Here is a 27,380-nt window from a genome sequence, read left to right as displayed (position 1 = left end):
ATATTCTGACATGGACCGGGTCTCCGCTGCGGACAAAGGGTAGATACACCCACGGGGAGGAGTAGAGCCGGGTATCAGGTCGATTGGACAATCGTATGGTCTATGAGGGGGTAATGTCTCTGCTTCTTTTTTATTGAAGACATCCGCATAAGACCAATAGGGAACCGGTAGACCGGGTAGACTGACTGGGGTCGGAGAAGGACGAGCAGGATGAACGGGAACTAGACAAGTCCTATGGCAGTCCTGTCCCCAGCGAAGGACTTCTCCGGTCTGCCAGTCAGACACGGGTGCATGTTTCTGGAGCCAAGGTAGGCCTAACAAGAGTGCGTGAGAGAGTCCAGGCAGAACATGAAAGGAGATGCTCTCAGAATGCAGCATTCCCACCTGCAGAGTTATGGATTCGGTGATGAGTTGGATGGGATGTGGTAAGAGGCCCCCATCCACGGCGGCGACAGATAAAGGTACGGCCAGAGGTTTGGTGGGAATGCGGTATTTCTCTACCAGAGACTGAGAAATGAGATTTCCAGCAGCTCCTGAGTCAAGTTGAGCCAGTTCAATATAGCGGTTCTCTCCGCAGGTGATAGAGACTGACAGCATTAGAGATGGAGAGGGTTTACTTTTGTCTAGGGTGACCTCTCTGAGCGATCCTAGACACAGGCGTTTCCCGACCTCTCTGGGCAGGAACGGATCCGGTGCTCCTTACTGCCACAGTAGAAGCAGCTCCCCTCGGCACGGCGTAAGTCTTGACGGGTTTTGACCATCTTGGTCTGGTCGACCTGCATAGGCTCAGGTGAGTGTGCCTGGGGAGTAACGGAGGCAGTGACGGGTTTCTGGAAGGTGGGGGCTAGACGTGGAAACCTCCTCTCACGGGTGACCTCTTTGGCGCGCTCCTGGAATCGGATGTCAATCCGGGTGGCAAGTATTATTAAGTCGTCGAGAGTGGTAGGAATGTCCCGACCGGCGAGTTCATCTTTAATACGGCCGGACAGACCCTCCCAGAAGACAGACACCAGAGCGTCGTTATCCCAGGCCAGCTCCGAAGCAAGGGTACGGAACCGTATGGCATATTGGCCCACGGTGAGATCTCCTTGACGGAGGCGTAGCAGAGACGATGCGGATGAGGTCTTCCGTCCGGGTTCGTCGAAGACTTTCCGGAAAGCCGTGAGAAAGGCTGGCAGGTCGGACACCAGGGGATCTCCTCTCTCCCACAGAGGATTTAGCCAAGCCAGAGCCTCCCCCGTGAGGTGGGACATGATAAAGGCTACTTTGGACCGGTCGGAGATAAACTGGTGGGACAAGAGTTCAAAGTGCAGGGTGCACTGGCTTATGAAGCCCCGAGCTTGAGCAGAGTCACCTCCGAAACGAGGAGGTGCAGAAAAACGGGGTCTGGGACAGGATACCATGGTATTGGTGGGCAGCGGCGCTGCCGGGTTGCGAGTCATGACACTAGCGGTGGTTGCAGGTGGAGCAGACAGAGTGTCCAGGCGAGAGTTGACACTCCGCAGGTGACTCAGGATGGACTCCTGTTGGGACCTCTGACGAGACAGTTCATGACATAGGTCCGAGAGCGAGGGAGCTTGGGTGCCACCGGATTCCATGGCCCGAGCAAACTGTAACGGGTCTGGGAGGCGGAACCTCTGAGCAACTATACAAGGGGGCGGTCCTTGTAAGGAAGCGGGTGGCTCCCAGGGAAGACGGGCAGGTAATCACGGCAAGTGACAGGGACAGTCTCTGGGTAGAAGGGCAGGTAGTCACGGCAAGAGACAGGGACAGTCTCTGGGTAGAAGGACGGGTACTCACGGCAAGTGACAGGGACAGTCTCTGGACAGGCAGGTGGTCACGGCTAGTGACGGCAGAGCCTCCAGGTAGGCTAGCAGGCAGGTAGCAGGTGAGCGCTCCTAGGTGAGCAGGCGAGAGTCTCTGGACAGGCAGGTGATCACAGCAAGTGACGGCGGAGCCTCCAGGTAGGCTAGCAGGCAGGTAGCAGATGAGCGCTCCCAGGTGAGCAGACAAGAGTCTCTGGACAGGCAGGTGGTCACGGCAAGTGACGGCGGAGCCTCCAGGTAGACTAGCAGGCAGGTAGCAGACGAGCGCTCCCAGGTGAGCGGGCAGGCTGATCCATAGACAGACTGACAGGTGTCGGAAGGCAGACCATCGGACCGCAGGCTTGCAAGCAGGTAAACGGATATCTGGCAGGTATCAAGCAGGAATCTGGCAGGTGACTGGCAGGTAACAGGCAGGAATTTGGCAGGTGACTGGCAGGTAACAGGCAGGAATCTGGCAGGTAACAGGCAGGAATCTGGCAGGTGACTGGCAGTTAACTGGAAACGGGACCTGAGGGCTGAAGCAGAGTGAAGGCTTTGCAACAACATTGCTCGGGCACCTCCATTTTGGAGGAGGTGCCTTATATATGGTGAAGTCCTCCGGCCATTGGTCGGGGACTCCTTAGGACGGCGCGCGCGGCCCCTTTAAGAGAGGGGGAGCGCGCGCGCGCGCCCTAAGCACCGTGGCCGGGAAGCAGCGCGCGCTGCCAGCAGAGCGGGAGGAAGACGCCGGGCACAGAGCGGAGAGGTGAGGGGAACAGCGTCCCTGCCTAGCAGGAGGCAGGGACGCCGACGCTACACCAAATTACATTAGAGACACATATCCATCTCAACAAACAGTCCTTCTGAGGACTAATCCATCTGCAGAGATATCAGGCGGCAGTGTGTATAGGCAGGCAAGCAGGGTATATAGCAGACTGCAATGCACATAGCACAAGAGGCTCCATTCCAGTTTTGTCTGCTGCTGCTGTTAGATATTTCTACAAATAGGCCCAGGTCTCAGGGGCCAGGAATAATTTTTTGGGGATCTTAATCCTCATTATTTGCTTAAAAAGCAATCCAGAGAACACCGTTGTTCTGCGCCATTTGCTTGTTGGCACTGCAGAATACAGTCAGGCCCTTTCCATATTACAGCGATAAAACTTCAGATATTTAAAACTGTGGATCACATATAATTGCGCTGAAAATACTGCCATTTCAGGCCTCCATTAAAAATTTGTTTCAGTGTGTCAGTGAAGCAATTGACACCAGTTTGCTGTTCAAAATAGTTACCAACAAGCCAGCTATTTAAAACTGTGTTTTCTCTGTCACATGGATCACATATACATTTTCAGAAAATACTGCCATTTCTGGCCTCCATTAAAAAAAAAATTCAGTGTATCAGTGAAGCAATTGACACCAGTTTGCTGTTCAAAATAGTTACCTACAGGCCAGCTCTTTAAAACTGTGGTTTGTCCGTCACACGGATCACATATACATTTTCATAAAATACTGCCATTTCGAACCTCCATTAAAAATTAGTTTCAGTGTGTCATTGAAGCAATTGACACCAGTTTGCTGTTTAAAATAGTTACCTACAAGCCAGGTATTTAAAACTGTGGTTTTTCCGTCACACGGATCACATATACGTTTTCAGAAAATACTGCCATTTCTGACCTCCATTAAAAAAAATTTTTCAGTGTGTCAGTGAAGCAATTGACACCAGTTTGCTGTTCAAAATAGTTACCTATAGGCCAGCTATTTAAAACTGTGGCTTGTCCGTCACACGGATCATATATACGTTTTCATAAAATACGGCCATTTCGAACCTCCACTAAAAATTTGTTTCAGTGTGTCAGTGAAGCAATTGACATCAGTTTGCTGTTCAAAATAGTTATCTACAGGCCAGGTATTTAAAACTGTGGTTGGCCCGTCACATGGATCACATACAAGTTTTCAGAAAATATTGCCATTGCTGGCCTCCATTAAAAAATGTTTCTGTGTGTCAGTGAAGCAATTGACACCAGTTTGCTGTTCAAAATAGTTACTTACAGGCCAGCTATTTAAAACTGTGTTTTCTCCGTCACACGGATCACATATACGTTTTCAGAAAATACTGCCATTTCTGGCCTCCATTAAAAATTTGTTTTAGTGTGTCAGTGAAGCAATTGACACCAGTTTGCTGTTCAAAATAGTTAACTACAGGCCAGTTATTTAAAACTATGTTTTCTCCATCACACAGATCACATATACGTTTTCAGAAAATGCGCAGCCAATGCCCCACAGGCCACACTACTAAATTCCCACATTTCGCGACTGCTTGCGCTAGAAATGTTGCCTTTTCGGCTTGTGGAGCTGAAAGCATTTGGCAACCTGATGGCTGCGGCCGTTCCTCGGTCCCCAGCCGCCACTATTTCTGCTGGTGTGTCGGCCCCGCATTACAACAAGCACGTTTCCCAAAACATTAGCTGTGCCCTCAACAACACAGTTACCGGGAAAGACCACCTAACCACGGACATGTGGACAAGTGCTTGAGGGCAGGGATGGTACATCTCGCTGACGGCACACTGGGTTAACATAGTGGAAGCCGGGACCCTGTCGGACATTGGGATGGAACACGTTCTCCCAATGCCAAGGATCTCAGGCCCTAGGTCAATGAGGGTTGCCCCAACAGTCTACAGCTCCTGTACGTCATCCTCCTCAGCCTCCATCTCTGAAATGACCACATCAGTCACAAGCTGGAAGCACAGCAGCACTGCCTCGGCCAAGCGGCAACAGGCTGTGTTAAAGCTAATATACTTAGATGACAAACTGCACAATGCAGAAGATTTGTGCACAGTTCTGAAAAAGCAGACAGATCTGTGGCTCACACCACTGAACCTACAGCCAGGCATGGTCATGTGTGACAATGGCCAGAACCTGGTGGCGGTTCTGAGGCGAGGCGAGCTCACACACGAACCATGCCTGGCCCATGTGCTTAACCTTGTGGTTCAGCGATTTCGCAAATCCTACCCGGAGCTGCAAGATCTGCTTGTCAAAGTACGCCGCCTGTGTGCCCATTTTAGAAAGTCAGCTACAGATTCCACCGCCCTTGCCGTGATGTCCCCACACGTTTGAACTCTACACTGCAGAGGTTGGGAAAGATTTGAGAGCAGAAGAGGGCAGTTGTTGAGTACCACCATCAACAATGCCGTCGGTATTCAGTTTAGACTCCACACATAAGACCTCAGGAGTGGACATGGATGTCAGACATATGTACCATCCTCCAAAGTTTTGAGGACTCCACCAAGATGGTGAGCGGCGATGATGCCATAATTAGTGTCACCATCCTGCTTCTCTGTCTTCTTAAATGATTTCTGCTCATGATCAAAGAGGATGCATTGCACGCGGAGCACGATGAGCTGGAGCAAGGAACCATACAGGGTGATAACACACAGCTCAGCCTCATCTCATCCCAACTTGGAATGGGTGACAATGAGGAAGAGGAGGAGGAAGAACAGGAGCTATTTTCATGCGCTATAGATGGTACTACCTGCACAACTGTCATACCATCTCTTCAGCGTGGATGGCCAGAGGACAGAGAGGAGGAGAGCATGGTCACTCATCCTCTTGGTGAGGACATGGAAGTCTTACCTGCTAGCAGTCTGGCACGCATGGCTGAGTTTATGTTACGCTTCCTTTTCCATGACCCTCATGTTCTCAAAATTTTGGGTGACAGTCATTACTGGTTGGTGACACTTCTATACCCACGCTACAAGGAGAACTTTATATCTCTTATCCCTGATTCCCATCTGTTCGTTGGACAACCAAGGACTACAGGTGAGAGAGACACAACTCCAATCCAGCAGAGGCAGGGGAACACTGTCAAAGTTCTGGGAGAATTTTCTCAGCCCATCCCATCGCACAAGCCCTGAGGCACGGGGTACTCTCACAAAGAGTGCAAAGTTGGGGAAGATGCTGAGGGAGTACCTGGCCGATCGTACCAAGATCCTCCGTGATTCATCTGTGCCTTATAATTATTGGATATCCAAGGTGGATAAGTGGAATGAACTGATTCTACGACTTGGAGGTCCCGGACTGCCCTGCCGCCAGCGTTTTATCAGAGTGGGTTTTTAGTGCCGCTGGTGGAATTATAACTGATAAGCGCATCCGCCTGTCAACTGAAAATGCTGACAGGCTGACTCTTATAAAAATGAACAAGGGCTGGATTGGGTCAGACTTCTCAACACCACCGAATGATAGCAGTGTAACATAAACTCAAATCCAGTGTCTTTTTTGAGAGGTGTATTCCCATGCACCTTTTCACACCCACACATGGGTATACGCTTTCTGATTTTGGCTATTTGCTCTTGTCCTCCTCCTTCTCCTCACCCTCATCCTCCACCAATATATCACCAGGGTGAACGTGTCAGTGATGCAACACCCACATAATTTTTTTAAAGGGTGTTTATGATGCCCGTAAAAAAAAAAATTATACTGTATGTTCATGTAAACCCCACAGGGGTAAATGTTTGTCAGCCCATACACTTAGTGCATGGGCATTACAAGTATAGGAGACCCGCTCGTTTCTAATGGAAACATTTTTTTTATGAGGCCCTCTAAGTCTCTTCCATGGCGCATTGGAGTGCCTCCCAATTTTTGGCAGCCCTTGCATTCACTGCATAGGCCAACACTATGGGAGACCCTTTTCTTTCTAATGGGAATTTGTCGTTACTGTGGCCCTGCTCTGTGTGTCTTTAAATTCTTAGTGGGGTTTTTCGTAAATTTGGTTAGCCGTTGGACTCACTGCATACCCTATAACTGTATAGCACACCCGCTCCTTTCCAATGTAAACATGTCGCACTTGTTACTGTGGCCCTGCTCTATGTGTCTTTAAATTCTTAGTGGGGTTTTTCCTAAACTTGGTCAGCCATTGGACTCACTGCATATCCTATAACTGTATAGCAGATTCTCTTCTTTCTAATGGGAATTTGTCATTACTGTGGCCCTGCTCTATATGTCTTTAAATTCTTAGTGGGTTTTTTCCTAAATTTGGTCAGTCGTTGGACTCACTGCATACCCTATAGCTGTATAGCAGACCAGCTCCTTTCTAATGGGTACATTTCGTACTCGTTACTGTTGCCCTGCTCTATGTGTCTTAAAATTCTTAGTGGGGTTTTTCCCAAATTTTGGCAGCACTTGCAGTCACAGCATGGGCATTACCACTATAGGAGACCAGTTCATTTTATAATGGGAATATTTATTTTACTGAAACCCTCCTCTATGTCTCTTCAAAGGGGTATTAGGTTGCGTCCGAATTTTTGGCAGCCCTTGCAGTCACTGCATATGCAATAACAGTATAAGAGACCCACTCCTTAATAATGGGAACAACAAAGCATAGCCGGCTGATGGCTCTCTAACAATAGCGAGGGCAAACTGCTGGCCTTTTAAAAATAGTAAGGGCCACCTGATGGCCCTATAAAAATAGGCTTTGTGACTTTCAGAGACCCTCCATCATAAATGAAATAGGATATGTCTGATGATGTGTCACACACCACATTGCCACATAAGGTTGTAAAATGTTAAAATGACATTTCCGGGTGAATGCATTTGTCTTAAAAAATAAAGTAAAAAAACAAAACACCTCTTCCCCATCTCTGAAATGACCACATCAGTCACAATCTGAAAGCACTGCAGCACTGCCTTGGCCAAGAGGCAACAGGCTGAACTGAAGATAACATGCTTAATACTTAGGTGACAAACCACCCAGCGCTGCAGAGTTGTTGAAAGCTGTAACACAGCAGCCTGATCTGTGGCTCTCACTGCTGAACATACAGCCAGGCATGGTTGTGTGTGACAATGGGCGGAACCTGGTGATGGAGAAATGACAGCCGGAGTAGATACGGTTTCCCTCTATGCCAGTCCTTTCACCGAGCTAAAGAATATGGCTGTGGGGAAATACAACTCCCACTGAGAAGCTGTTTCAGATTGAAAAACATTGGGCCCACCAGAGGATTTGATTCTGAAGGCTCGCCTTTCTCCCCTGCTCAAGAGCAGCTGCAAAGTTAGCGTTATCATGAACTCTCCTGATATAGAAGCCAGGACACACCAGAGGATTCTCTGGTGGGACCGTCCAACCCTGCCGAGAAGCAGTCCTGGCTAAGAAAAGTGTGTGGGAATGTTCCTAGACACTCTATGGCTGCTTTTTCACTGAGGTGGAAACCCACACAAACACGGGGAAAACATACAAAATCCTTGCAGATGTTGTCCTTGCTGGGATTTGAACCCAGGATCCCAGCGCTGCAAGGCTTTAGTGCTAACTGCTGATCCAATGTGCTGCCGTTCACCCTCTGATATCTAACAAGCTGGAGAAACTTGCACCTACTGCCACTCAATCTTCAGCTCCTTTGTGAGAAACTAATGTATTTGGGCAGCCACTCAATCTACCAAATTCCTGAGAAGGAAATTGGGGATGGCTTCGCTGCTGATACTGGGGGCAGTGCTAATACCATGGCATCGTACCATAGTTTACTGGAAATATTCCAGGCTGGTAGGAGGCAAGCAGATTCCCACAGAAAAATACCAGCAGTAATGTTCAGGGACCTGCGCTTGTAGAAGGCAGAGACAACACCGGGAGAAATAGTGGCAGCTGGGGATCGCGTATGGACACCCGGCCGCTGCCGGCATGAGGTTGTGAAAAGCTTCTGCCTCCACGAGCCTAAAAGGCCACATTTCAAGTGAAAGCAGCTTAAGGCTATGTGCCCACGATGCAGAAATGAAGCAGAAAATTTCTGCAGCATTTCTGCATCTCCCTGGCAGAAAAAACGCATGCGGATTGTACATGCATTTTTCCTGCGAAATACATGCGGATTCACATGCATTTCCGCATGCGGATTGACAAGCACTTTTGCAAGCAATTTTAGCATCACTTGGAAAGTGCTTGACAACTAGGTCACACTATATAAATCCATGCAAACAGCATGGATTTATATAGCGTGACCTTTAGATTGGTTAAAAATAAAAAAATAAACCTATACTTACCTTTCGATGGCCCGGTGTGTGTTGCTGCGCTCCTTCCTGGCTGCCAGCTGATCGCGGGACACTGCACTGAAAGACCTGTAGTCACATGACTGTGACATCAGCGCAGGTCCTTCATTCCTGCCGCAAGCACAGGGAAGGAGACAGGGGGCCGTTGGAAGGTGAATATAATCTTTATTTTTTATTTCATTCTTTTTTTTACAGTTTCTATGGTACCTGGGTGTGGATGAGAGTCTTCTCTTCTTCACACTCGGGTACCATCCGCACATTAGAACGCGCCAATTACGCAAGTACAGATGCAGTCTTGCGGAATTGGTGCGTTCTAATGCAAGTCAATGGCGGCGAAAACGCAGCACTTCCGCAAAATAATTGGTAGTGCTGCGTTTTTTTCCGCAATGATAATCCGCAGAGGAAATTTCCGCAGCATGTGCACAGCACATGCAGATTATCATTGGGGAACATTGCTGCCCTTCTACGATGCGTTTTTAATGCATTTCCGCTGCGGAAACGCATTAAAAACGCATCGTGGGCACACAGCCTTAGAGGACTTCCTGGGAGAAACGACGGCTGGAGTAGATATGGTTTATTGCTATCTATGTTCTGCTCTCTGCTTTGCTCATTATATTTGTGCATTTATGCATTAATTTAAAAAAATAGCATTATGTATCCTTTGTAGAGGTTGTTTCTGAGGACCAGAAACTAAAGACTGCAGAAAGAAGCAATTATAATTCTTTTATTAATATGAATCTCAAAAAACTGGACCCATTAGTGATGAATAACACCCCAGAGTCATTAACTTTTTCATTTTATTCCCTCACACACAATGCTCTTTGTGGTGAAACTTCTGTCAGTAACTGCAGAGCATCTGCCTATAACTAACAATAGTCTCATTAATTACCTATATAATGTATGTCTGTGTAAACATTGCAATATTGACTGATCTGATTTAGTACATATCTGTATATTTATACAATGTTTTTTTTATCTATAGATATTAAAATGTAAATGGGAAAAAACAATTAACTCTTTAAGGGCTTGTTCACATGCTGTTATTTCAGCATTTTTGCTGCGGAAAAAAATCAGTGTTTTATAGTATCAGCATGGGAATGAGATATCTAAAATTTCATGCACCTGCTTCTTCTTTGTTCTTTGCAGATTTGAACCATCGTGGGCTATGTTCACATGTGGCGTTTTTGCCTTGTTTTGTCTGCAGCAAAGAAGTTGCGTTTTACGATATCAGCAATAGCACTGAGATTTTATAAATCTCATGCATACACAGCTGTTTTTTTCTAGACTGAATTTGAGCACTGCAGCATTTTTTTCAAATCTGTAGCATGTCAATTCTTTTAAAGTTTTTGCAGTTTTTTTTACCCATTGAAAACAATGAGGAACTGAAAAAACAGAGCATAACATTTATTACATTTTTGCAGTGTTTTTTGAACCTTTTTTAGTTACTAATAGTGTTGAGCGAATTTGTTCAGCAAATGTTTGAAAGTTTCAAATTCGGCACAAATATGGCACATTTGGATTCGTGATTGCAAAGGCGAGCAAATTTTCTTCAAATCGTAAAAGTTCAACGAATTTGCGATTGACTGCAAATGCAGGGCAACCACGGTGTTTTGAACAGTTTTGTTAGCATAATGCAAGTGTATGATGAGCGGTGACATGTGCCAGGTGAGTGTGGGGGCTGCGGAGAGCTTAGAACAGGTCAGATCAGCGGCGCACTGTTTTTTTTTTCCTGTGAACGGTAACTTTAACTGAGGAAAGAGAGGCCAGCCAATCATAGCACAGATATGTGCACTACTGTGCAGATATAAGGGCTTCTGCAATTGGCTGCAGAAATCACATGTACTCTGAGTATAAAAAGCGGCCATGTTCCCTCAGCGCCATTATATCCATGTTACTGCAGGAGACAGACGCAGCTCGGTGTTCTCCTGTGTAATGAGAGATATTAGCTAGATAGATGGGCGCTTATGTGGTAGTCAGATAGTGTAGATAATTTCTGGCCTGTATACCTCTGCAAATTTTTGGTGTTCTTTTGCAAGTACTGAGATTCTGAAAGAAACAGAGGGCCCATGCCATACAATAGTGCCGTGATCCGCTGGTATAGTGCTCCATGTCTCTGTATACCTTGAATCTTTTTTTGCACTTGCTAATGTGATCAAGCAAGCGCAGTGCACCTTTTCATTTAGTGGGGTTGAAATTGTGCTCTGCACAGTCTGCAGAGCTTCTTATTGCAGAGCACAAAATCAGTTTTTTTTCTGTTGCTATTGTGATATTGAAAGCTGTGTGCACTAAAGTTTTTTTTAGTGTCAGATACTATTTTAGTGGAGTTGAACTTCAGATGGTTTCAGAGTAAAGAAATAATTTTTTTCTCTTGCTACGCCCTGTCCAAAAAATATTTTGTCCTGTGCCAAAAGTCATGCAGTGCTATAAGGCAGCTACTACGTCAGTGGCGGTCATATTCAGCTTGTATGCACAGTCAAACCTATATATATTTTTGGATGGCAGGCAGAGTCCACCAAAGGTTTTTTACTGTGGCGAAGTTGATCCAGTCTGCTAAAAGGAAGATCCTATTTTAGTGGCGTTGAACTTGTCCTGGTTTCACAGTAAAAAAAACCAAACTTCTCTTATTAGGCCCAGTCCAAAAAATATTTTTTCCTGTGCCAAAAGTCATACGGTGCTATAAGCCAGCTACTACATCAGTGGCGGTCAAAGTCAGATGGACGCAGAGCTGATGCAGAGTAACCCAAAAATATTTTTTGCTCTGAGTAAAGTGATACAGCAGGCTAGATCTGAGTTTGAAATATTTTGGAGCATATATTCTATGTTATACTGGCCTCATCCACATTCAGAAAAAAATTTCTTCAGTTCCTAAAGTAATACAGCAGGGGACATCTCAGTTTGAAATTGTTTGGAGAATATCTCGTAGGTTTTATCGGCCTCAGGCACACTAACAAATAACTTTTGTCTGTTAGTAATGTTATACAGCAGGCCATATCTTACCTTGTCATTTAGTGTCGCTGAAATTCAGGTGTGTGCTGAGCTATTGCACAGGAAAAAATATATTTTTCTTTAGTTAATTGCGTGCTTCTACCACTGTATCTAACCAACATAAGTGGGAAAAAGAGAGAGCGTGGTGGAAGTGGGAATAGGCTTGGTGTTCAAGGTGTATGTGGGGTACATGGTAATGTTACTGAAAGCACTAGTGAACCAAGACAAACAGGTCCTATCCAAAGACAACTGACAACTTATGTTAGTGGACGGCCTGCTGCACTCCCTTCCTTTGGCAGCCGCACAGCGATACGCCTTGTTGATAAGGCCCAGAAAGAGCAGGTGCTCCAGTGGATGGCAAGCTCTGTTTCCAGTGTCCTCTCCTCTTCTTCCTCAACCTCAACGTCACACGCAGTACAGTCCACAGAGGTGGCACCCCAATTACCCTTGCTTCACCCCATGTCACAACTGGCCAACTGCCCAACTGATTGTAATGAACCACAGATGTGCGAGTCTGTAGAACTCTTCACCCATTCTACACCATGGGCATCAGAAGTGTACTCCAAACAGTCACAGAGTCAAAGTGAGGAAAGCATCTGCACTGATACCCAAAAATTTTTTAGCTTGGATTCGGGGCAGGACAAAGTAGGGTCAGAGCAAGTTCCTGACCCTCTTCACCAGACGTTAACCGTAGAGGAGGGAGGTGATCCCAATGAGACTTAGATACCTGAGGCTCATGCGGACTGTACTGTGCTGTCAGGGCAACAAGAGGAGAGGGGTCAATCTGAGTGCGAGGAATGGGATAACACAATGGATGATGACAAGGTTGAAGATCCTACTTGGTGTGAACTCAGAATTATGCAGCCGAGTAGCTCATCTGAGAAGGTGGAGAAGGAAGACGAGGAGGTTACATTTCACACTACCTGAGGAAGATAGCTTTTGCTATCGAAACGCATCGTGGCGTTAGAGAGCGTACTAAACAATAAAAGGTTTGTGTGTAATAAACTAATCCCCTGTCTAGTTGTTCTAGCGCTTCACTAACACCGCACAATTCCTTCTTTCTTGACATTTCACACTACAGCGCAGACACGGAGTGAAGCACGAGGAGCACTGCATCCTTAGCCATAACCGTGGCTGTGGCCAGCATGGGTCTGCAGCTCGCAGGGGCAGCAAAGGTTGCCTAGCATGGGCCTTTTTTGTCACTGCAAAGGATGAGCCAACTCACGTTATCTGAAAACTTTGCGATAAAAAACTCAGTAGAGGGAAAAACTGCAATAATTTGACTACTGCATGCATGAATGTTCACATGCTCAAACAACATTCTTTACGCTGGGAATCTTTCCACGCTGAAATGCGGACCAGCGCACCTCAACAACCATCAGCTGCACCATCAAACGAATTCACTGCTTCTTCCTCCTTCTCTGTTACCGTGCCAAGTATTGTCCCATCGCAGAAACTCCTGTTCTTTACCCACTCCAGTCAGGCTGAGTGACAGCCCGTCAGCTGTAACGGAAGCGGACACGCCTGCTGTGTTTGTTTCACCTAGCACACTGCATGTTTCTCAATCCACCGTAACATCTACACCTCACTCACGCTCCACCAGTTTTTCTGGTTCACCATACTTCGCCCTATCTCGGCACCTTAGCCAGCCCTCGGTCCCGCAATTGTGGTCACGTAAAAAATTGTTTCATCCTACGCATGACAAAGCTAAGTGGTTGAACTCCACCATCTCCTATCTGTTGCCCACGGAAATGCTGCCTTTCTGCCTGGTAGATACAGACAGTTTCCGAAAACCGATGGCCGTCGCAGTCCCCCAGTACCAGATGACTCTGGGTGACTCTGGTGGCTGTGAGGGCAGGCGGGGAAGGGGCTGCTCCACAAATCTTGGAATCCCAATGGCTTGCAGAAGAAACCTCTGTATTTCCCACTTCCTCTACTGCTTCTGTGTCCTCCACCTCCTCTAGGGCCTCCACCTGTGCACTCAACCTCTGCCTTAACCAGACATGCCTTCCAAGGGTTCGGAGTGAATACACACCAACTCCGTACTGCGAAGTCAGCTCTCACCGTAATCAGGCAGTCTTCAAATTAATATGACTTGGAGATCGCAGTCATACAAATGAAGAGTTTCGGGCAGTTCTCCAGGCTCAGTTTGAGCAATGGCTGTCTCCGCTGAACCTAGAGCCCGGAAAGGCCGTGTGCGATAAGAGTGTGAACCAAGGCAAGCTTGCACACGTGCCTTGCATGGCTCACATCCTCAACCTGGTGGTACAGCGTTTTTTCCACCATTATCCTGGCCTGGGTGAGCTGCTTCACAAAGTACGGAAGCTGTGTGCTCACTTCTGCCATTCGCACTCCTCATGTCATCGACTTGCATCGATACAGAGGTCTTTGTCCGTGCCAGTTAACAGGTTGATCTGCGATGTGCCGACGCGGTGGAATTCCACTCTGCACATGTTGCAGCGACTGTGCCAGCAGCAACGAGCACTGACCCAGTATGTCATGATGTATAGCTTGGGGCAACGCAGTATGGACTTGGGGCATATCACATTTGCAGAGTGGGAACAGATTAAGGACCTCTGCACCCTTCTGCACGGTTTTGAAATGGCTACTAAACTGGTTAGCGCTGACGATGCCTTCATCAGCATCACTATTCCGGTCATATACATGCTGGAGCAAACTTTGAATACCCCGGGGCAGGAGGTGGTGGCCCCAGAAGAAGAGGAGGATGCGGAAGGGATACCAATGTCTCAAATTTCCAGACTGTCGTCACACAAGCGGATGCCAAGTGACGGTGGATTACAGAGATTGAGGTGGTTTGGTGATACCAGCCAAATTTAGTGAAGGTGCAAGAGCAGAGGAACTAATGGAGGAGGAAGAGGTGATATGCGAGCAGCTGTCAGAGGATGAAGAGGATTATCATCCCCTCTCGTTTGAACGTGGTTGGCAGGAGGGGATGGAGAAAACAAGCATCAGTGTTACGCAGCCCACAATACAGCCTGGCTTTGGACCTCCTGGAAGAGCCCGACATATGAGTGCCACTATCTGCAACATGATTCCCGTATAGTTAGGATTCTAAATAATGCTGAATACTGGGTTGTCACTCTGTTAGATCCACGTTATAAGAGTCAATTTTGCCAGATGCTTCCCGCTCTGGAAAGGGACCCGCTTATGTTGGAGTATCGAAACAAGCTTTTAAGCAACCTTAATAGAGGTTTTCCCCAAGATAACAGTGAGGCACACAGTGTCCATTGCAGCTGTAGTCTTTCAACCTCCGGCCCGTCAGTTCGTCAATGCCAAAACATTAGCAGCAGCAGTGTAAGTGGCAGAAGCAATTTCTGGGAGTCCTTTCACACATTTTTTGCACCAGCTCGTGCACCAGCACAACAGGGTACAAGTCTAACATGTGGTGAACGACTGGAGATGATGGTGCAGGAGGATCTAGAGTTCAATATCAATACCATCATGGAGGGTTTGGACCCTTACATTTTGGTCTTCAAAAATGGATGAATGGCCTGAGCTCGCCTCTCACGCCTTGGAGGTTTTATCATGCCCAGCAGCCAGCATGCTCTCTGAACATGTCTTCAGGGCTGCTAGTAGTGTCTTGATGGATAAGCGCACTCGGCTGTCCCCTGAAAGTGTAGACTGCCTAACTTTCATCAAGATGAACAAATCATGGATCTTACGTGCCCCCAGGCCATGGGGTACTCGGAAGCCGAGCCTATGGATGCCGGTATAGGGGATATCACGGTGGCTGGCCCGGTCCGTGGCCCAGGGCGGTCAGTAAAAGGGGAGATTATATATAGGGGGATTTGGAAAGTTTGTGACACCACCTGTGGAATGCGGCTAAGGGGGGGCCGCCGCTGCGGAGCAGTCCTCTGAGGCAGATGGTAGGGTTGCTTGTAATGGAATGGCTCCCCACAGGTGGAGCGGGCCTCATGGCAGCGTGGGTAGTGTAAGTTGCGCTGGGCGTTGTAGTGCCGGGAGGGAAAGATGGCGCAGATGAAAGAAGGGACGGAGGCAGTACGGTGCAGTCATCCGAGTCTTTACTCACAGTTCTTATGACAGTTCCACTGGTGCACTGTACAGGTGTCAGCCTCCCACATCGTGCTGCATTCACCAGGCAGGGGTTCAGCACTTCCTCAGGCAGATTAGGAGCACTTGACAGAACCAGACTTTCTTGTGTTCCTAGCTAGACCGTCTTCACGCTGGGTCTTTCTCCCTCCTGCCCTGCGCTGCCCACTCTCAATCCCGCTCGGGTGCTCTGAAGTCACTCCTGTACGTTGGAGTTCCTGGACCTGCTTGACCTTCACAGGGATTAGAATGCGGCTTCGGCAACTGACTATATAAGCCAGAAGCCTCCGGTTTTCCCAGCCGAGACGTAGAGTAACACGGCTGGACCAGGGGCCAGTCCCCTTCTTGCGGCCTACGATTCCTCTGTCTTCTGACAGATTTGGGGCATACGGGTGCCGTCTCGCACTCACTGTACCCCCTAGGATCCATTCCTTAGATCGGAGCCTACTCCTCTGCTCCCCTCATGGGCCTCTAGGACTGGGCCCTACTTGTGGAGCAGAGCTCCTAATGAGACTCTGCTCCCTGATTGACTTCTCCCACTTGCTGATCTGACTGTTCTGCCACCCTAAGATGACTTCCCTATTTATACCTCACTCCATAGTGCTCCCCTAAACTGCTTCCTCCACCCACACCCACTACTGGTTCCCCCTACCTCTGGGTTCCCCCCACTCCAGCCAGGGACAGGGCTCAGCAGGAAAACACATTGCATCTTGCCCTTCCAGCCGGCCTGGAGCAGTGTAGTGTTGGATGCAGGTGTTGGGGTTCTGGGCAGCATTCCCTCCTTACCTGAGAGAAGGAGACACCACACCTCTGGGTGAGGTGCAGTACCTCTGTGGCGACTGAACCCTCAGGAGCGCCACAGATCTCCAAGGACTTTTGCACCTCTATTGCAGACTGTACAGAGTAGGCGATGTTGTCATTTTGAGTGTGCTGCATTGATCACTTGAAATTGCAGTCTGTGATATGGATTCTGTGCCTGCTCTTGCTGCTGCTGCTGCAGGTTTTAGGCCCTAATTTTGGGAAATGTGGAGAATTCGGATTGTGTCTCCATCCATTGGGTTGGCTGTAGTAGGACAGGTTTGGGTCTGCGTTAAACTACTTGTAGTCTGATAACATTCATGCCACTTGGGTGGTGTTAGGCCCTCATTTAGGGCAATGTGAACACTCCTGGTTAGGTCTCCATCTCCTGGGTTGGCTGCACTGGAAGAGGTGTGGGTCTTATTTACACTATTTGTACAGTAGTGAAATTGATGCCACTTTGCTGGCGTCGGCCACTAATTTTTTTAAATGTGGGGAATCCTGTTTTTGTCTCCATCTATTGGGTTGGTTGTAGTGGAATCTTCCTGCTCTGCAGTCTAAGTTGTGTAAGGTTGCGTACCAGTCCTTGCTGCACTCCTGATACAGACTCTGCCTGCTGCACTTTGATACAGACTCTTCCTGCTGCACTCTGATACAGACTCTGCCTGCTGTACGCCTGATACAGACTCTGCCTGCTGCACTCCTGATACACACTCTGCCTGCTGCACTCTGATACAGACTCTGCCTGCTGCACTCTGATACAGACTCTGCCTGCTGCACTCCTGATACAGACTCTGCCTGCTGCACCATCTAGTCTGTCCTACTGGATCCAGCTGCTGCACGTCTGTTGGTCTGTCCTGGAGTGGCACCTGGCGTTCATCAAGAGCCAAGTCTAACCTTACCATCGGAGGCTCTAGTGAACAGTCCGGTGCTTGCTTAGTCACGCCCCTCCAGGCTCTCCGGGGTCCGTAGCACAGTGGTTCCACAAACCACGTCCGTGACAGTGCGCCCTGGCAGGAACGGTGCGCTCTCCTGTTATACCAGTCGGTGACCCCTTTTGACATGTAAAGTGCAACTGAATAAATGTTGCTGTCATAGTAATAATAATTATAGTACTTGTACTCTGGGTCAATTGATGGCACTTCCCTGGTGTCTACACCTAATTTAAAGTGTTTTGGCAGCTTTGGGTCCCGTTTCTAAGTATTGTACATTAATTTTTTTGGTCCCCCTATTGACTCCTGTGGGATTCGGAAATGTTTGACGAACATTCGTGGAATATCAATTTGTTCGGCAAACTTTTCCGAACCGAACATTGAAATGTTCGCTTATGCCTAGTTACTAAAACTAACTTTATTAACAGAACAGATACTTTAGACAAATCACACATGCAATCTGCACAAAAAAAAAAAACAGCAAATAACTGTGTTTTATACACGGTTTTTACTTCCAAGAGTGAAGATTTTGGAAGCAGAAAAAAAACACTGCAAAAATGTTAATGTGTGAATATATCCAAAGTATTTTTTCAGATCTGCAGCATGTCAATTCTCTCATTTTTTCAGCAGCGTTTTTCACCCATTCAAATGAAGGAGAAAAAAATACAAGTAAAAATTAATCAAAAACGTGTTTTTCTTGCCAACACTCTGGTTTTTGCTGTAGAAAAATTTGCTTCCATCCCCAGGATGGAAAAATATTCTGACCTGTTAAACAATTGTTACCCAAAATCTGCTCAATCAGTCCATATACTTATTGCTTATACTTCAAAATTCTTCATTGCTATTGAGAGATCTATAGTATTTAAAAATATCTTAATGTGTAAATTTAGCTTTATTGGACTCATTTTTATATATAATATAGAATTTTATTGATGTACATTCTATCATATAATTCTCTGTAAGTCTTACACATTTTCCATCAAAAAAAATGTCAGCTGATTCACATCTTATAAAAACAAACATTTTGTTTAACCCGTGGTTTCAGAAGATGATCTATATGGTACAATAGTTTGTGTGTAAGTAGACGTTGTAGTATCTCCGTAAATCTGAATTAGCTGCTTTCCGTTATTCACAAATACATGGGTTGTGTCAAATTAAAGAGATGAGCAAAACTCTAAAAAGAATATACCTAGCTGCCTGTATCTCATGCAAACCTTTCTTTTCAACTGAAATAAATAGAATAATGTTTTCCTATATGCATTCAAGCTATTTAGATTGCACAAAGTATGTTTCTTTGAAAACATCCACAAAATCTGATTTATTACAAACAATGATTTATGATGAGGTATCACAGTAACATGTTTGAAGCCATCCATGTGTGTAATTCTACCGCTTACTAGTCCCCACAAACCCAGCAGGATGCTTCGCCATTTCCTACTGGACATCTTTTTGTAGATACATGACCAATGTTCTTCTAAATCCATTTTAAGGGGCTTAATTTACACACTGTATGAATCGCCATGGAACTTGTTTCCCTCAACAAGCTCATCATTCAGGTTTTTAGGATGAGCTAATACTTTTAATTTTCTAGGATGAAAGTAGAGTTATGCATAGGATAAGCTATTTTGAAATACAATAAATAGCGTGAATCAATCATTTTTTTTCTATAGCAACTAAACAATAATTTTACATATTTTGTTGATGAACTTCAAAATAAACATTTTTATTTGCATTTTTTTACTATTACTAGCCTACAAAGCAGTTTAAATGTATATTATATTATGTTTGTAGTATTCTCTGTTATAAAATATTCAACATATTTTATCATAAAATAGCTATCTATCTAGCCCAAAAATAATGGAGGCAGCACACCATATGCAGTAGAAAAATATACAGGTGCATCTCACTAAATTAGAATATCATCAAAAAGGTGATTTATTTCAGTTCTTCAATACAAAAAGTGAAACTCATATATTATATAGAGTCATTACAAACAAAGTGATCTATTTCAAGTGTTTATTTCTGTTAATGCTGATGATTATGGCTTACAGCCAATGGAAACACAAAAGTCATTATCTCAGTAAATTAGAATACTTTATAACAACAGCTTGAAAAATGTTTTTAAAATCCGAAATGTTGGCCTACTGAAATGTATGTTCAGTAAATGCACTCAATACTTGGTCAGGGCTCCTTTTGCATCAATTACTGCATCAATGCGGTGTGGCATGGAGGCGATCAGCCTGTGGCACTGCTGAGGTGTTATGGAAGCCCAGGTTGCTTTGATAGCAGCCTTCAGCCCTTCTGCATTGTTGGGTCTGGTGTCTCTCATCTTCCTCTTGACAATACAAAATATAAAGGTCAGGTAAGTTTGCTGGCCAATCAAGCACAGTGATACTGTTGTTTTTAAACCTGGTATTGGTACTTTTGGCAGTGTGGACAGGTGCCAAGTCCTGCTGGAGAATGAAATTTCTATCTCCAAAAAGCTTGTCGGCAGAGGGAAGCATGAAGTGCTCTAAAATTTCCTGGTACACGGCTGTGCTGACTTTGGTCTTGATAAAACACAGTGGACCTACACCAGCAGATGACATGGCTCCCCAAACCATCACTGATTGTGGAAACTTCACACTAGACCTCAAGCAGCTTGGATTGTGGCCTCTCCACTCTTCCTCCAGACTCTGGGACCTTGATTTCCAAATGAAAATTGGAACTCTGGGACCTTGTGTAGTGTGTCAATGACTGTCTTCTGGCCATCTGTCAAGTCAGCAGTCTTCCAAATGATTGTGGAGCCTACTGAAACAGACTAATGGACCTTTTTAAATGCTTAGAAAGTCTTTGCAGGTGTTTTTTGTTAATTATTCCAATTTACTGAGTTAATGACTTTTGTGTTTTCATTGGCTGTAAGCCATAATCATCAACATTAACCAAAATAAACACTTGAAATAGATCACTCTGTTTGTAATGACTCTATATAATATATGAGTTTCACTATTTCTATTGAAGAACTGAAATAAATTAACTTTTTGATGATATTCTAATTTAGTGAGATGCACCTGTAAATGCTATTTAATAGCCACATGGGCTATTAAATAGTATTTACATTTTTCTACTACATATGGTGTGCTGCCTCCATTATTATTGGACTATATTGAAGGACTGGCATGTACCTAGGGGGCTCGGCACCCTATTTCGCTAGTGCTCCTTTTCTCTCTTTTTTATCTATCTATCTATCTATCTATCTATCTATCTATCTATCTATCTATCTATCTATCTATCTGTCTATCTGTCTATCTGTCTGTGTGCCCGTCTGTCTGTGTCAGTTTGCCTATTTCATCTATCTATCTATCTTGTGTCCCTTCCTTTCTTTTTCACTCTATCCGTCTTCTTGTTGAGGACTTATTGTAAATGTAAGCATTGAAAGTATTATAAGAATATGTTAGAGTTAAAAATGTTCACTTATATACCAGCAAGATGGTACAGGGTCAGTTTTAATTACTATCGGTTTTATGATTTGTATAGAAGCTATGTTACCCCCTTATACTAGTTAAGGTTAAACAGAGTTTGTCAAAAGGGTATCGCCTATAATTAAACAATTTTTGGTTCAGCGTGCCATCCAAATGCATATAAATCAACAGCTCAATGCAGAAAGGCTTCAAATTGTATATACAGTAGCTATACAAATACATACGTATATACAGATATATGAGTGTGTATATAAATAAGTAAGTACAAGTATATATATATACACATGTTTATATATTATATACAAACAAATATAATTGAACTGCATTCAGTTTTGTGGCGCACGGCAGTTGTGAGATGCACCAAATTCACTAACAGATGCGCCCCTCTTAATTAATTCAGTACATCTTACTCCACCGTTCCTTATATTAAGACTGGTGTCCAACACGCCTGTTCTTATTGAATCAGGGCCTTAATGTACGTTGACTTGTTGCAAGAAATGTGCCGAAAATTTCCGTTACTGACCTATACACCTGAATGGGTTTGTAAAAACCCTTATACATGTCGCAGAGACATGTTTGTACATACCGTTAAACTTCTATTTTTCATATCTCTTTTGTATACTCATATAATTCCACATGTGAGAATGTGATACATTTTTTTGAAAGAACTAACTTCAAAATCAGGTAGACACAATGCACAAAATATACGATAAATATTCAGTTTTTGCTACTAATGAGAAATAAAAAGTCTAATCATCGAATAAATTATAACATGGCATTAAATACAGTGGAACTATGGGTCATATTGAATCTTTACCATGTTGTTATACAGGTATGGGCAGCTTATAATAAAAACACAGATACCAAGTCCTGCAAGATGAAATGGGGGAAATGTGTAATTTACAGTGACATCTTTATTCCCTCTTATTGTGTTCATCCCCATCTACCAATCATCAGTTTTTAAATATTTAGTATTTTATTTTACTCTATGAAAAAAATAATTAAATTAAATCAAGTAAACAGATCTTGATGTGAAATCCGCCTTTTACTTTCAGTCTTAAAAACATATAACAAAATGGGAATGTTCTAAAATAAACCAGCCCCAAATGTTAAGCCAAGCATACACATCCAAGCCTTGTATATTGTTTGGTCACTTTATATGGAGTATCCTCTACTTCAATGGAAGAGACAAAAAAAGTTCAGCTTCTCATATTTCATTTGTTTTGAGTTTATATTTACTCTACTTTCGTCAATCGAGAACCTCAATGATTGCATGGAATATGAATTAGGTAAAGGGCGGCTGTAGCTTTCCAAACCCTTAGAAAGGGTTAATCAGTACATTAAAAGCTCCCAAAATCAGTGCCTGCAGATGTTGAGAACATACAGAAACACACACACATGTTTAAGGTACATAAAAAATATAGTGTAAGGTATATAAAAATTCAATAAAATGCAATATGACTAAATGTTGTATTATTATTACTAGCAAAGCTGTATTATTTCTTTACCTTTCCTACTTAGTAATCTTTATAAGCACTTAACAAACAATGTTGCACACATTGTGCTGCTAAGAGTCAGAAATGTCAGACATCTGTGTATCAATTAGTACTTAATAGTGTCCATCCAAAGTCAAATAGTAATCCTTAACCTAACACCGGATAAGAAAATGATATATGTTTACGTTAACACTTAGGCTACGCTCCCACAATTAGTTTTTGCTTAATGGGTACTGAAATGGTGCAAAAAATCTGCAACATCAAAAACTCACCAAAAACTCATTGTGGGAACCTAACCCTATAAAACTTGTTTTAACATGTCTCAATATGTATACATATCATTCTTTATACAAAATATCTTGTTAAAAAAAATAACAATCTGATCAAAAGAAGTTGCAAGGTTAAATGTGAAAGATTTGTGTTCTAGGTGATTTACATTTTTACAATTAATTTTAAAACTATTTTTTATGTTACTTATTTTGGTTTGTAAGAATGACTTTATTTTCAGAAATAAAACAAATACACAATATATATATTTTACAATATTTATAGTAATCGATATAGATCATTATAAAAAACTTACCCACCCCCTGTCCTACGTTCTCAAACACACTTTCAATTATACCATATGTTTAAATATTTAGATGCCCCCTTATACTAAGCACAATAATTTAGATAACTACCCATCTATTGGCTGATCTGATTATAATACTGAAATCCACAAAAACTCAAAGATTCATTCAGCAAATGAATTTATACCATGTGGAGCTGTTTTTAGTAAGTCAGGCCATTTGGTTGCCTATAAAACTTACAATTGACACAAACGCTACACATAAAATGCCAGCTGACGATAATGTAATTTACTGCCATTCAGCTGCATTAGATCCATGTTTCTGTCCATCTTTCTTGCATTAGTCGCATTATGTTTTCCAGTTAGGTTTTACCCACATAATATTCCAAATGACAGGGGAAAAAAATAATCTCTGCAGGTTAGACACATGGCAGAAGGTTGTGAAAAGGTCAATCTAAAATAGACTTAGAAGCCTCATTAGTAACGAGCAGGACACCTACCTGATAACACGAGGGGCACGACCAAATTTGCTTTCTCTTTCATGAAATTTGAGCAACTTGAAGAGTAATAGGAAAAAAATCTGAAAATAATTTTGAAAAGGAAGAAAAAAAATGAAAGAAGTGCAGGTCAGGCAGGCAGTAAAACTGGCAAATAAAAATGATGGCAAATGTAGAATTCTCCAAGTCCCGTCTCTTCACTGCTTAGCAACAAAATGCACGTATTTTTTCCCCAAAGAAAGGCATTACATTACAACAATGCGCCTGAAGGCTGGAGGTAGGGAATGTCAGTAAATACTTCAGTCCTCCTCGGAGACCTGTTTACATTCTTTTTTTGGCAGTGATTTGATATTTCGAAAAATCTATTGATCTTAATAAAATAAATGTATATTTGCACAATTAGCCTACAAGGACAGATTGATCTTAATAAAATAAATGTATCTTTGCACAATTAGCCTACAAGGACAGAACACGTATGGGGATAATTGCAATTAGTCCATCATCGTAAAAAGTTATTTTTATGATGGATTATTATTAAAGGGAATTTGTCACCACATTTCAGCGATCTGACCTATTAATATGGGTACACAGGTTATATAATGCCACTGCTCGGTACTCGCCCAAGCGTCACGGTGCTCGACAAGCTCGGCGCTTGGCGAGTATTTCCGGGTTGCTCGGAGGGGAACTCTGGTCACCTCCCTTCATGTTTGGCACTCTTTAAAGAGCCAATGAACATGCAGGGATTGCCTGCCACGCACTGTAATGCTGTAGCCATGTTAATTGTGGCATTACAGTGATTGGCTGGCCACACAGCGTCATCAGGTCTATATAAAACCTGGCGCCGCTGTGCTTGTCACAGTCTACCCCAGAATCAGGCAGAGTAGGGAGAGATGCTGCTGAGTCAGGGAGAGATTTGCTTGTTTATAGTTAGTATAGGTATTCTACAACATATGTACTGTATAAATATATATATATATCCATCTGAACTAACAGTCCTTCTGAGGTCTAATCCAGTTGCATATATTCAGTGGTGATAGCAGAAGTTAGGCAGGCAGTGTATGTGGTGTATTAGTAAATTACAGGCCTGCTATTTAAAACTGTGCTTCTAGGTCAGACACATCACCTATAACAGTGTTCCAAAATCAGCCATTTCTTACATTTTCATTTCGATGCAGTGTGTCGGTCAAGCTATTCACACTAGGCCTCTGTGTAGAATAATTCAAGAAAAGTGGAAGGCACTCACCAGACTATGTTAAAATGCTTCTTTATTGTTTCTTCTTTAACCCCTTTACAGCCTGGGGTGTAATAGTACGCACCAGGCTGTCACCCCCTGTTCAGTGCGGGCTCCGGAACTGAGCCCATACTGAATCAGGCACATGTCAGCTGATTTATACAGCTGACATGTGCCCGCAACAGCCGCAGGTGGAATCGCGATCCACCCATGGCTGTTAACATGTTAAATGCCACTGTCAATCTCTGACAGCGGCATTTAACAGCACCGCGCCGGAAGCGCATCACTTACCCCGCCCATCGGTGACCCCATCATGTGATCGCGGGTCACTGATGGGTGAGCATGACAACCCTAGGTCTGCAGCAGACCCCAGTGGTTGTCCTAGACTGATCTATGAGCGCCACCTAGTGTTCAGCGCTCATAGCACAGGTGATCTGCTCATTACCTCTATGTAGTAGAGGCAATCAGAAAGTTGCTCCTTCTAGTCTCCTATGGAGACTATAGAAGCAAGCAAAAAGTGTAAAAAAATGTTTTTAAGAATATTAAAAAAAAATTAATATTCAAAAAGTTTAAATCACCTGCCTTTCGCCCGATTCAAAATAAAATAATAATAAAAAAAACCACAAACACATATTTGGAATCGCCGCGCTCAGAATCGCCCGATCTATCAATATAAAACAAGAATTAATCCAATCAGTAAACGGCGTAATGAGAAAAAAATTTGAAACGCCAAAATTACATTTTTTGGTCGCCGCAACATTGCAATAAAATGCAATAACGGGCGATCAATACATCTTATCTACCCCAAAATAGTATCAATAAAATCTTCAGCTCGGGGCATAAAAAATAAGCCCTCAGCCAGCCCCAGATCCTGAAGAACGGAGATGCTACGGGTCTTGGAAAATGGCTCCATTTTTTTTTTTTTTTTTAGCAAATTTTGGATTTTTTTTTCACCACTTAAAAAAAAAAAACCTATACATGTTTTGTGTCTACAAACTCGTAATGACCTGGAGAATAAGAATGGCAGGTCAGTTTTACCATTCAGTGAACGTGGTAAAAAAAAATAAAAAAAAACATCTGTGGTTTTGTACTTTTCTTGCAATTTCACCGCACTTGGAATTTTTTTCACGTTTTCCCGTACACAATATGGTAAAACCAGTAATGTCGTTCAAAAGTACAACTAGTCCCGCAAAAAATAAGCCCTCAAACAGCCATATTGAATAAAAAATAAAAATGCTATGGCTCTGGGAATAAGGGGAGCAAAAAACGAAAATGCAAAAACGGAAAATCCCAGGGTCCTTAAGGGGTTAAAACATCCCAAGCTGGGGGTATACAGTACAGACCAAAAGTTTGGACACACCTTCTCATTTAAAGATTTTTCTGTATTTTCATGACTTTGAAAATTGTACATTCACACTGAAGGCATCAAAACTATGAATTAACACATGTGGAATTATATACTTAACAAAAAAGTGTGAAACAACTGAAAATATGTCTTATATTCTAGGTTCTTCAAAGTAGCCACCTTTTGCTTTGATGACTGCTTTGCACACTCTTGGCATTCTCTTGATGAGCTTCAAGAGGTAGTCACCGGAAATGGTCTTCCAACAATCTTGAAGAAGCTCCCAGAGATGCTTAGCACTTGTTGGCCCTTTTGCCTTCACTCTGTGGTCCAGCTCACCCCAAACCATCTCGATTGGGTTCAGGTCTGGTGACTGTGGAGGCCAGGTCATCAGGCGTAGCACCCCATCACTCTCCTTCTTGGTCAAATAGCCCTTACACAGCCTGGAAGGGTGTTTGTGGTCATTGTCCTTTTGAAAAATAAATGATGGTCCAACTAAACGCAAACTGGATGGAATAGCATGCCGCTGCAAGATGCTGTGGTAGCCATGCTGGTTCAGTATGCCTTCAATTTTGAATAAATCCCCACCTTATTCTGACGTATATCTCTTTGATAACCAAGTTTTGCAAAATCGATATACTAAACTTAATTAATCTTTCTTAACTTCTTTTTTTTTTAATATGAGCAAGAGTGGAGTTAAACCCAAAACCACCATTTCCTCTGTGAGTAATCCACCCAAATCTCATAAAAGGGAAACACTCCCAACATCATTCCCTATGCAATCCCCCAGATGATTTTCCTAATAATATTAGCCCACTCAAATCCAGGTCTCCCCTTAAAGGGACGACACTTTAATTGAACCTACTGTGGCGCCTCTGTGGGTCCAGATGCCACAGAGGTACTCCATCTCATCCAGAGGTTTGGTACCCCACTCTCAGGTAAGGAGGGAGCACTACCCGGGACCCAACCACTCACATCCAACACTACACCACTTCATAAGGGAAGGTCCAGATAGCTCCTAAGGGAGAGCACAATCCTGGTCCCTGGTGGGAAAGGCTCCAGGGAGACAGAAGGGATCCTAGGGGCATGGCGAGTGCGGAAGGCCACCCGTGCACCCGAGTTCACGCTGACCGTGGAGGGATCAGGCCGCAGGAGGGGACCGGCCCCA

At 44.0% G+C, this 27,380-nt stretch overlaps 1 protein-coding gene across 1 annotated transcript in view; it reads right to left on the bottom strand.

Annotated features, from left to right (window-relative positions):
* Positions 1-23,924, bottom strand: part of ASIP (agouti signaling protein) — a 595,544-nt gene extending 571,620 nt beyond the window's left edge. Inside the window, exon 1 of the mRNA XM_073683765.1 lies at positions 23,643-23,924. Coding sequence (XP_073539866.1) covers positions 23,643-23,685 — 43 coding nt within the window. The 5' untranslated portion in view covers positions 23,686-23,924. The remainder of the gene's footprint in view (positions 1-23,642) is intronic.
* Between the last annotated feature and the right edge of the window lie 3,456 nt (positions 23,925-27,380).

Source organism: Phyllobates terribilis, unplaced genomic scaffold, assembly GCF_046119375.1.
Source record: "Phyllobates terribilis strain yellow unplaced genomic scaffold, ASM4611937v1 Scaffold_5__5_contigs__length_657084704, whole genome shotgun sequence".
Classification (NCBI taxonomy): domain Eukaryota; kingdom Metazoa; phylum Chordata; class Amphibia; order Anura; family Dendrobatidae; genus Phyllobates; species Phyllobates terribilis.
Note: the sequence above shows the minus strand (reverse complement) of the source record. Positions and strands in the feature narration are given on the sequence as shown.